The sequence below is a fragment of the Vanessa tameamea genome, chromosome 23, assembly GCF_037043105.1.
Source record: "Vanessa tameamea isolate UH-Manoa-2023 chromosome 23, ilVanTame1 primary haplotype, whole genome shotgun sequence".
Taxonomy (NCBI): domain Eukaryota; kingdom Metazoa; phylum Arthropoda; class Insecta; order Lepidoptera; family Nymphalidae; genus Vanessa; species Vanessa tameamea.
This window is the reverse complement of record NC_087331.1, coordinates 3,066,929-3,079,637: the sequence shown is the minus strand read 5'-3', so window position 1 is coordinate 3,079,637 and position 12,709 is coordinate 3,066,929. Positions and strand designations below refer to the sequence as shown.

The 12,709-nt window shown below is 33.6% G+C and overlaps 1 protein-coding gene across 1 annotated transcript; it reads right to left on the bottom strand.

Moving 5' to 3' along the window:
* Nucleotides 1-371: 371 nt before the first annotated feature.
* Nucleotides 372-12,463, bottom strand: LOC113397666 (stabilizer of axonemal microtubules 1). The gene is made up of 13 exons (XM_026636089.2): nucleotides 12,326-12,463; nucleotides 11,446-11,590; nucleotides 10,763-10,966; nucleotides 10,211-10,397; nucleotides 9,727-9,869; nucleotides 6,757-6,848; nucleotides 5,830-5,940; nucleotides 5,645-5,741; nucleotides 4,057-4,243; nucleotides 3,265-3,357; nucleotides 2,118-2,230; nucleotides 1,233-1,326; nucleotides 372-562 (listed from the first exon to the last, which is right to left on the bottom strand). Exons 1-13 carry the CDS (start codon nucleotides 12,331-12,333, stop codon nucleotides 480-482), a joined length of 1,557 nt encoding a protein of 518 aa, XP_026491874.2. The 5' UTR covers nucleotides 12,334-12,463; the 3' UTR covers nucleotides 372-479.
* Nucleotides 12,464-12,709: the final 246 nt, after the last annotated feature.

The following is a 12,709-nucleotide window of genomic DNA, read 5'->3' as shown; positions in this document are numbered from 1 at the left end:
TATTCTACCGCCAAACAACAGTACTCAGTATTGTTGTCGTTCGGTTTGAAGGGTGAGTGAGGAGGTTAACTACGGGCATAGGGGATATAACATCTTAGTTCCCAAGGTTGGTGGCGCATTGTTGATGTAAGGAATGGTTAATATTTCTTACAGCGCCATTGTCTATGACCACTTACCATCACGTGGCCCATATGCTCGTGCGCCAACCTATACCATAAAATAAAAAAACAATTACTTCGTCTATGATGTTGATCTGAAGCGAGAATTTGAAATGACAAAAAATATTACTGTATATATATAAACTTTATTTTAAAAAATCTAAATATTAACATACATATAGGCATGTACAAATTTAAATAAATACTTTTAGAGGACGAGTATACAACTTCCTAAAGTAAAACTACTCATAATGAAATATTCGTAAAAATCTTAGTTTTACGTTTAAATTTAGATTTCAAAGTCACATTGTACATGTGATGTTAACTGCAGCATTCAGCTTTGGGGAAATTGCAAGCACAGGGATCCGTTGCTATACATTGTGAAGGGCAGACACAATCGCAAGCTGAAAAGTAAATAATTAAAATATATTAATAATTATTGAAAACAGGCTGAAAGTAACTTTTATAATATGAAAGTGAATATTGACTATATCCATAAATGAAATACGTGTAACGACTTTATATGTAGACTATATGTTAGCCGCCAGTAACAATATTAAATTAAAAGAGGAAAGGATCAATGGAATGCAAAATTCCGCGTCGATTAGTGAGTCTTAGTCGGATACTTTCGGTATTATTTACGTGATTACTCCGTGGTAGAGCCTTGTGCAGGCCCGTCTGGTTGAGTATCACCATCAGATATTCTACCGCCAATTAGCAATACTTAGTATTCTTGTTTCAACGGTGAGAGAGCCAGTATAACTACATACAGAAGAGACACAGCTCCCAAGGTTGGTGACACATGTGCGATGCACTGAATGGTTTTTACTTCTTACAGCAGCTATGTCTATGGGCTGTGGATACAACTTACCATCAGGTGGCCTATATGTCTGTCCACCTATAATACAAAATATATATCTGATGATAATATAGCATAGAAGCTATATATAAAAGCTATGTTTCCTTCTTCCAATTTTCAAATTATTGATGATTGAGGAGAATGTTTGTTTTACTGAACATCTCTAAATAAAAAGAAATACCAAAACAATAGTAATATAGTATATAGCTACTAACGTTTACAGTCTCCGTATGAGCAAGGATCCATGTATTCAGAGCAATCTTCGCCCGGGGGTAGGAATGATGATTTATAGACAGTTGTTCCTTCCAACTAGACATTGAATAATTATTAAAATTAAAGTCAACCTTGCAACTGAACTTATAACTGAAGAATTAGATTGTCTTATCTACAGGGTCCGTACATAAAATTGTCAGAACGTCGATATTGTTCTAAATTTAAATAGCGATTAAAAAAACAAGTCAGTAATATATATATATATATTATGTACATATTTTTATAACTTATACATAAGTATTACTGTTAGGAATATGACAATCAGTAAAAAGTAGTAAAATCTGAATAGAAGGCTACAGCCTTCTGTTCAGATTTTACAAAATTAGCATCTATTTTGGAGGACTCTGTAGTAATAATCATCATGACATGTCATGACATGACAACCATGACCATTCAATCATGATAATTCTACAATACCTACTCAATATAAATGAAAATACCGGGTCAGATAGTTCACCTTTCAAGTGTATTTAAACGATTTATTTGAAACTATATTTTAAAATTATTTGTTTACGTCTCTTCTTAAAGAATCTTCTTTCTTGAAGATCTTTGCCCAGTTCGGACACATTTAGCGGTTGTTACTTTAAGTAATTTTTTTTGGTTGTCTACAGAATCTTGCACTACGCTGTACTGCGATTTGGTGGATATACGAGTACATGTCATTTGGCCATATTGATATCTACCAAGGGAACAGCGTAAGTGAAACTTTTTCAAACATTCCTCTTAAGGAGAAGAAGCCTTAGCCCAACTGTAGGTAATTGACATGCTATAAAATGACTGAAAATACTAAGAACTTTTCAAATCGAAAAAATAATAATATTCGTCACCTTTTGACATGGTTTCTGATATTGTCCTTTGCAAGCCCAGGGCGGCCGCTGTGGTGAAGACGCACAGACCGGCTGATACGACATCTTCTGAATGGTGTCGCTTTCCATTTTTGCTTAAATATGGGAAAAGTTTGTATAAAAATTTATAATAAAGAAAATCGGTACAATTACATAGAATAATAGAATTGCTATCGAAATTTGCATAAAGTGGATAAATTTCGATTAATTTTTGCATAAATAAAATGACTCATTTATAGCAGAAAATCTATTATAAATGCGAAACTAACTCCTCTCTTAAAATTTTACCTCTTCTCGCTTAAATTGCTGAACCGATTTAGATGAAATTTTGTGTTTAGGTGTGAGTTTTTTAAATTCACCCCTCGAAGGAGTAAAATGAGGGTGACGATTTGAGTGCTATAGGTAAAGGTACATAACGCGCAAGTAAAGCCGCAGGTTCATACAGTGCATAATTTTTCTCAGTTTTTTGTATTTTTTCTTATTCATATATTGGAAGATAAAAGTTTTGGCGTTAATGCAAAGGACTTTTTTCTAAACCTGCTAATTTTGCCGCTTCTGAAAATTTCTCGCACTGGGTACCAGCTCCCAGGGGCCCTAGTGTAAAGCCAACTATGACCGTACAGTCTGGACATTGAAACTACAAATTAAGCACAAAGCGAGACGAACAGTCTGCAACTACTTAAGCTGTTATTTCTGTTACTTTGACAATTATTTAAGTTTATTTAAGGCGAATTACGAGACCAATATCTAAACGATTTTAGTATGTTTAGGTACGCGTAGGCTGAGATTGCCTCTCGGACAGAGCATGTTAACTGATGATTGTTGATGTTGATAATTTTCATGTGCTTAATTTATGTTTATAATTCATCTCGTGCTCAGCCCTAAAATCAACGTGAACCTGCTTGTGGCGGATGTTAATCTGCCACAATTTGACTTACGTACAAATTGCATTGCAGCAGCGTGTTTTAATAGCTCTAAACCTTCTCCAAAGAGAAAGGAAGTCTTAGCCTAGCAGAGGGTAAATGTACAGGCTGTTACTTTCGGTAGATACAGTGTATTTCGAGTGTTTGTATTTTAAAATTAATCTATTAAAGGATATGTAGGAGATAAGCTTATTTAGTATATTTACCAGCGGGTTTTTCGTAGCATCTGGTAGGAGCGTAAGATTCCACCTGATCCACACGTCCTGGGTTCAAGTATGACATCCGATTCACGGTACGATCTATTCGAATCAAATATATCATAGTTTAAACAAGAGAACATTTATAAATTCCGTAAGATGTTGTAATTTGAAGTATTTTATAGTATTCCCGGGCAAATACATGATTGTAAAATAATTGTATACAAGTTCCTAGTCAAATAATTGTCATTTTTGTTGAAATATTCGGAGAATTTGTTACAACTAGAGTCACACCTAAAGCCGACTCAACAAATTTCGACGTATATTATAAAACCAAATTATAATGCTCAAAAGTTGAAACAACGTGAATACAAAAAAGAGAAAATTCATAAAAAAAAAACAAACGTCACTATGATTTCTTGTATACGTGTTATGTATTTTGTAGCAAACACATACTGACTCACCACGTATTTATATGTAACTACTCTTTCAGTTTCTTTATCACACACTCAAACACATACTATTACACATAAACATTTATATATGTTCGTTTTATAATGTTCGTGTGTATCTACATTATAACCATTAATATATAAATCATGTTCTACGATTATAAATACAATTGAATAGGTTTAAGTTATGTTGAAAATACTGTCATAGAAAAAGATATGGACATACTCTTACTTAAAAATAAACAAATCTCTTATCTTGTTTATACAGATATATTATTGATATATGTGTATATATAATCTAATATGCAGGTTTGATGATATTCTAATAGAGCGTCAAATAAGTACTCACTTTCAAAAGGTTGTTCAACGCAATGATATTTATGGGCGGGCTTGAAAGATTCTCGCAATGCAGTCGGCTTCGGTACGTAGTCGTGCCGCTGTGTCGTGATGTTCTGCATCGGTCCCTGACCCCACATGTCGTGGTGACACGGTCGGATTGCTTGCGTTACGCACACCGGGTTCGGTAGAAATGATAACTGAAATGTAAACATAATAAACCCACCACGACACAACTCAGATTTTAAATAACTCGTTCTCGGAACAAATTCTCAGCAGCCTGAAGATTGAAATATAGGTATTAAAACCAAGGGCTTAAAGGGATCTGCAGATTTAAGTCAGCCCGACAAAGCTGCAAAGGCGAGGTAGGTTGTACCTACATGAAAGTAAACTTTGTCTTTCTTAGTAAGTAAAGAGATTAACTTAGGCCATTGGAATTATAGTAATATAATAAAAAAGAAATAATTTTTATTTTATTTGTTAATAAGCTTCTACGGTGAAACCGGTTAACAAATTTCGATTATAATTGGCCGTAATATAAAATATCAAAGCATTGCTTATTCATCTGTAAATTATCTGGTAGTCCATATATTAACTCGAACAGTATCAGTTAAGTCGGTACACACATTGCACGAAGTTAAAATAAAACTAACACACAATCTTCTACGAATGTAGATGTTCTTTCGCAAATGCAGATCTATAAATAATGAAATGCTTCCAAAAAGTTTGCCAAAAGTCTACATTTAAGCAAACTCGCAGAGTATCTCAGAACAAAATTCGTATTTTCATTGTCCTCATTGTTATTCTACAAATGAATGTGGTGCCAACACTCGCTGCTTACGTCTCTTTACATGATAAGTCCCCGCATTTTTTTATTAATAAGCGAATTTATCAAATAAACGTTAAGTAAGAGTGAATAAATGCGTCATCTATCTACGACAATAAACGTGGAGGCGTTTCTAAATTATCTAACTGAAAGAACAACTTAATCTTATAAAAAGTAGAGCAGAAAATGTTTCTTGTTTCGGAGAAGGTTTTGGCATATAATACCTGGCAGATGTCTACTGACGGGTTTGTTTATATTATATAAGTAGATGCGCTTCGCTGTTTCGCCCGTTTTAAATTTAGAATATTAACGTGACAAACGAATTCCATATTTGTTATATTATAGATACTGAACCATATTGATGTTTAGTCAAAATTAGCTGTATATAAAAATGAATCGTATATCTATTTAACATAGAATTCGACATCGTTTTGATGATTACCAAGAAAGATGCTATTTACATTTTTTCATGAATAATTTTATACTGTAAAGTTTGTCATAACTCGCCACTAGATGGCGATGCAGCACATAAACCGACAGATTAATAATAAATCTAGAGAAATTGTAAACTGTCGAACAGTTGTGAAAACTAATAGTAAAAAAAATAATTTGACGCCTCTTGATTTCTTTATCATTTCCACTCACTCTATTAACTAAAAGGATCGTAATACCTATACCTAGTTTATTAGAGAAATATTTTTGAGCAGAGCTGAGAGAGACTATTTTATTCAGTCTAGGTCTAGTAGATAGCTTGTTAGTATATGTAATTTAGTACCTTCTGAACGGTATCTCCTTCCATTAACGCGGTGGAGGGAACGAGATTAGGCAAGGGCTTTACTGGTTGCGGAATCGTGGCTGATGCGGGAAGATAGCTAAAAGCGGAAGAATTAGGTTTTACGTAAGATTTTTTTTAAAATTAATATATATTTTTTTAAATAATTAAGGTTCCTTCATGTTTACCTGTTTTTGTAAATTGTCTGAGTCTCAAATCTTTTCGAGGCTGTGACGGGGTTGGCACCGCTATCAGGAATTATTGCTCTCCGTCGACAATCGTTCTTTGAGTCCAAGTAGCTAGAAATTTATAACATAAAAGTTTTGTTTAAAATTAAAAAAAAAAAAAAATTGCCTGCTTTTTCTATTCTAATATTTAGTGAGAAATTATAATGATGACATTTTATATTACCTCATTCAATAAATTTAAATATACTTAAAATCCGAAATCATTGATTTTATATAATAAACTTAAAATCATTTTAAAGCTCAACAGGGGATTGCTTTAAATCAACAATATATTTTCGATTAAGATCTTTTTCAATAATATATATTAAACCCAAACCGCAAATCGGTTAATATCTATAATAGTAAAACATGAATTCGTAAACAATAGAACTGAACTAACATTACGTACAATTTAACAAACAATTGAAATTTCGGTGATATTAAAAAGCACTGGGTGTGCTCTCTTTGGATATAAAGCGAATGGCACTTTATGTGAAAATCTGGAAGCTATAGAATTACACACATACATACATTCAAATATTTCTTGGCTGTAGAACAGAAAGCCTTGGTTGCATTTGTGGTCTAGTGACTTTTCCATACGGTTGCAAATCCTAGTCCAATTTTGGTTTGACTTTTTGTGGTGAAAAATCTCAACAGTAGCGACAAATTGAATACAGTCATGCATTTCCGGGCATCAGAAAGCCGTTGATCCTACAATTGTTCTGTCTGCAGCCCTGGTAGCATACTGTCCCATTAGAGTACAAAGTCTCGAGGGAATTGCGTGCAGCTGGGTTTGTGCAAACATGCCCGCATTATATTATCAATTTCTTCGAGTGTCACCGCAGCCGATAACCGGTCAGGCCAGTACTTGGTACATTAAATACTAACCTCATAGTGTATGTCGTGTTTGCTTCTAACTTCTGACACGGTTTTTGATATTGTCCTTTACATGCCCACGGCAACGGTTCTTTTGGTAATATCTTGAAATAATAATGTATAGCTCATTACAGTTAAAATATAAACCTAGTAATAACAAGCGGAACGAAAGAAACAGGATCAGGATTAAATTGGCCTTTTTAGCTATAAATGCAATTACAGCCTCGCAATTACAGCCTTATTACAAATATATGACATATGCATCGTACTTGTATGTTTGCTCATATATAAGAAAATGTAACAAGGCGGTATGTGTAGATTCACTCCATATGGCGCGCCCTTCCATGTCAAATTATCGACGTGCATTATGTATTACGTATGAGTGGCGCTTGCGCTTACCAGATGACTTGTGTGTGTGTGTGTGTGTGTGTGTGCGTGAGACGACTAAGTGTAACGACAGCAAAAAAATAAATAAAGATTATGTTTGTTGAGTTTACTTTATTAAAAATGAATTAATTTAGTGGACAGGTCTTATTTGGTGAATCTATATTATGTAACTAAGTCTATTATTAGTACAAACGTAGACGTTTGCCGTAGTTTCGAGAGAATAAGAGCTATTCTTACATATCAATGGGCTTAAGATCGTAAAGTCAATGATCATGTATTTGTATCGGATATTATTTAGATGTAGATATCTGTTGACCCTTGGCTCCATTAGGTCAAGTCATTTGACCCTTGGATAGATCCATAATATAAAAGTTATAATAAAATGATATTTATTATGAAATTGTACAATATTTAAATCTGACGGTAGACGGAAGAAATTATTATTAAAAAATACAAAAATTTTAATGGCAGCAGTGTGATTCTGTATTCATATCGTATCTCACTCGTGAAATTTTGACAACCGACTTACAATGATATTTTGATACGTGTATCCCACGCATCCCATTTTATAATACTGGAAAAATGCCTACGTCTTTCCAATACTAAAATCCGGTGATCGCTCACAATGTGAAAATTACAGGCCGATAAGTATACTTTCCGGCTTTTCAAAAATATTTGAATCACTGGTATACGATGCTATCTATCAACACGTGGCCCCGGTATTGACAAACAGACAACATGGTTTTGTTAGACATCGTTCCACAACATCGAATTTATTAGTATATAAAAACTACATCTGCAACACTTTTGCAAAACAGGGACAAACGGATTCCATTTACACAGATTTTTCCAAGGCATTTGACAGAGTTAATCATACCATCTTGTGTCACAAACTAGAAGCTTATGGTGTTTGTGGAAATCTTTTGAGATGGGTCGAATCTTACTTAAGTAGAAGAACGCAGTTGGTTGCAATCAAAGGATTTATATCATCACCCACTATTATTACATCTGGTGTTTCCCAAGGATCCCATCTGGGTCCGCTTTTCTTTATAATCTTTATTAATGACCTTGCTGAATGCTTGTCTTGTCCTTCTTTATTTTATGCTGACGATCTTAAAATTTATAACACGATCCGTAACACCAATGATGCTTTGGCTCTTCAATACGATCTTGATACTATAGAAAAATGGTGCGATTTAAATCACATGCAACTTAACACAAGCAAATGCTATGTGATAAGTTTCACACTCAAAAAACAAAGCAAGATTGTCTTTGATTATAGCCTTAAAGGTCAAAATCTAATGCGTAAGACCTCTGTCAAGGACTTGGGAGTAATTTTTGATGAGAAATTAACCTTTAGAGATCATTATGACAGCATTATAACCAAAAGTTGCAAACTGCTTGGCTTCATCACTCGATCCACCAATGACTTTAAGAAGCCCACTAGTATTATACAATTGTATTACACTATGGTTCGTAGTATACTCGAATACAATTCAGTAGTTTGGTCACCCTATTACGGTGTACATCGCGACCGTATAGAAAAAGTCCAAAGGAAATTTATGAGGATACTCTCCTACAAACATATGAAGTATCAGCAGTTGCTGCACTATTCTGAGAGATTAAAATACTTCCACATGCAATCCCTTGCATCTCGTAGAACATATTTCGATGTTTCATTTCTACATAAAACCATCCACGGTTGTATTGATTGTCAAGATTTATTGTCCGCTATCAATTTTAACATAAACTACAGATTTAGAAATCCTAAAACATTTAACATCAACCCGTATTTAAATAATGTATCCTATAATAACCCCATTGCGAGAATGTGTCGTACTTACAACGATATTGCCGCTAATAATGACTCCATTGACATTTTCGAGAGTAAGTTTCGTATATTTAGGAGGTGTTTGATGAATTTAATCTTTAAGACTTAGTACGTAATATATTGACAATGTTATGTAATATTGTTTATATTTTTTTTTTATTTTTTTTTCTGCTATTTTTTATACTTATTGCTTAATTTCTCCAAAAATGTAATATTCGTATGATTTTTTTTTTTTTTCTTTAATTTTTACTTGTAATAGCTTCAGCCCTTGTTAACTGTGATTTCATGTATTCTTGCTTGATGTGTACACAAATATTGGGGTGTAACTAATCTTCGAACTCTGTAATTTATTATTTGGTTATTTATCAGTTATTACCTGTCTTGTGTGCCATATGTAATGAATAAATAAATAAATAAATAAATAAATAAATAATAATTTTAGTCAATATTGCTCATCACATTCTGACATTTGACGCTCGTATTCTGCGGTGAGTTTCGACTCTCTTCTTAGAGAATTCCTCTACTGGTAATAAATTAGTACGGGTATTGTAAATTCAGTTTATTGTTTATCTAAAATATATAAATAAGTAATCACGTACTCTTGTTCAATATTGAAATTGAAATAATATGTTCGTTTCAAACTTCAAACGTAAATTTTAACATTCTATGCAAATGAAAGTCTCTTCACCGAGATTCATTTATAAGGAGGTTAACGACGACCAAGGGTAGAACACCCTTATGATATAGGCATGACTTGATATTACCTGATTATGCATATAGCTCAATTTATGTGTGGTGCTGTCGTCCATTTTAGCTGCGGGGCGTTCGTAACAACGTTCAGGTGCAAACGACTTCACAAGCTCTATCTTTTCGGGAGGCAAATACGATAGTTTGTTGACGGTGCGATCTGAAGGCAAGTAGGGGAGGGTAAATTCGGTATTCGTCATATATTATTGGAAAATATTTCGTTTCAAAATTAGTGGTAGTTTTACAAAATAAAATAATAATAATTATTATCAACCAGTTCTTACAACACCAATGCGCTAACAACATTAGAAACTAAGATGTTGTCTCGTGCGCTACAAGCGCATTTACACTGGCTCATACGACTTTCGAACTGGAACACAACAATATTGTTACACGCTATTGCGATTGGCGACATACGTGATAAGTGGGTGGTACTTAATTAGATAGGTTCTACAAAAGCCCTTCTACCAAGAAATGTATGAAAAGAAATCAATGTCTTACTCTCAAACGGTTGTTCAACTGAATGAAATTTTGCAGGTGGCTTGCAACTTTCCCGGAGAACACATGGCTTGGCTACGTAATCGTGCCGCTGAGTTGTGATGTTTTGCATCGGCCCCTGGCCCCACATGTCGTGGTGACAAGGCCGTATAGACTGCGTCACACACACCGGATTTGGCAGGAAGGACATCTAGAATACATAAATAATTACTGATCATGGTTTTCATAACTGACTTTGTTTGGGTTAGTTTATTAAAAAGCATGCAAAATTGACCGTCAGTTGAGATAATTCTCATGCATTAATATTAGATATTAAATTCCTACTAATTTCTTTAGCAAATAAGTATCTTTTGTTTTTCAACTAGTGTATACTTCGATTGAATCTCGCCCCCACAGGTCACATAACAATAGCGAGGTCAAGTGTGCGTTCAATTAAACCAGACTCCAATATACAATTGCAAGAATACTTTCTTTTAATTTATTTACTTGTTCAAATTGTTTTTGCAATTGTTACTGTTAGAGTTTACGTCGTGTAAGCTATGATAGTGTTTTTACTTTTTGGACTGTGCAAGATTCCATCGGTTCGCAACTGGGCACCAAGTTCACCGGCGGCTTCTTCGCTTCTCCTCTGAGGTTTTTGCAACCGTCTACAGGAAGGTAGGATAACTTGTAAGTTGTGCAGGATTCTACTCGAGCGGTCGGTTTCATGTAACATCGCCGGGGAGCATACGATTCGGGTATCTTAGGCTGCTTGTAACACTGAAATAAATTCTCCAAAAAATTAAAACCTTTCTCTACAAATATTAATTTGACGATAAGATATTTTGTAAATTGTAAGTATGAATACCATATTTTTATTTTATTCTATAATCTATATTTATATATTCATTAATAATCTATACTTTTATACTAATATTAAAAATGCGAAAGCGTCTGTCTGACTGTATGTTGTTCTTTCACGACCAAACTGAACCGATTTGATGTAATTCGGTATGAAGCAAGATTGACTTTTAAGTTACTTTTTGTACCAAATATCTGACGAATCCGACGACGACATGACATGACGGGCGACAACTAGTTTTAGATAAATCCATAACACAAATAAATGTACAATTTATGGTGTCTAGAATATTATCAATTACGATATTATTATCCACCCCAGCTGTCACCAGTAAGGACGACTGATATATCATATGATTTCGTTATTCAGTGTATTTATGTAAGTTATGTAACTGAACTGGTTTGACAGGGGCCGCCTTTCCGCAACAGCAAGTCCTACAAGGGCATGGTCGCTCCTGTTTACCGTCCATTGGTTTACCATCTTGGAGACCGCCTTTAATACCTGCTGTGGGTGCGCAGGGCGCTGCAGCACAAGGTACACACCTGGAAATAAGGAATATAGTGAATGAGAACAAAGGAATTTGTTAGTTTTTTAATGTTGACTTTTGATTGATTTCATTTAATTTTAAATAGCTTTTTAACTCTATTCAACATCGCTTTGTAAATGAGTGACAAATTATTTTGCCAAATTTATTTTTGTATTATAAATGCAAAAGTAATTCTGTCTGTCTGTCTGTCTGTTTGTACCGAAACAAGTTTGAACCCCAAGGAAGGATATAGCCTTCTTTTTATACCTAACCCCTGACGACCGATCCCTAAAAACGCGAGCGTAGCCGCAGGCGACAACTCGTCGTTAGTATAAAATAATTATATATATTTTTCCAAGAAACTGAAAACGGAAAATGTTTCTTACGGCTTTAAATATATTAATACTCTAAGATATTATAAAATTTTAATGCTATGAGGTAGCTTCGATTTTTCTTAGAGTTTGATTTTTTGAAAAGTTGAAAATGTCTGAAATAGTTATATATATACCTTTTAAAAAAAATAATGAATGTCGGGTTCTAATCACAATTATAAATGACTTAGGAGATTCTGCCCCTACTGAGAAAAAAAACAACTTATTTTGAATATCTATTTTAAAGGTATATAGTATAGTCGTTATTTTTGGAATTTGTTGGTATTTTTAGTATTCGCCGAGAGCTGTTAACGCCTTAGCATACTAAAGCGTTGATTTTCTTAACATTATATTCTAGTAAAGTAATCATATTCACTTACTCTGGCATAATTTATATCAAAAATTCTTATAGAGTAAAAACACTGTAATAAAAATATATAAAAATAAATCTAAAACTAAATAGATAAGGAACTGAAAATAATTTTACAAAAACATCTCTATCGAAAAAGTAGTTTATAAAAACTGACATTTATATGAAGTGTTCTTTTAAACGTCATTCTTTTGAATTTCGGGTTTAGTTTTTTTGATTTTCGAATCTCAGTGGCCATAAACATAGTATTTATTTATAGTAGTGATTACATTATCTTTGTTTACTAGGAGTTTATCATGCCATTTTGTTGTGATAATCTTCATTTGTTAGATTCTTCTGATAACCCAATAATATCTTTTTCCTGATAAACCTATAATGTTAACGAATAAATCGT

Bases quoted from the DNA above. Each gene is read 5' to 3' on its own strand.
- LOC113397666 (XM_026636089.2), bottom strand. The intron at 4,244-5,644 runs GTACTAAATTAC...TTTACATTTCAG, and splicing joins AAGGAGATACCGTTCAGAAG to TTATCATTTCTACCGAACCC. The intron at 1,327-2,117 runs GTGACGAATATT...TTCAATGTCTAG, and splicing joins ATCAGAAACCATGTCAAAAG to TTGGAAGGAACAACTGTCTA.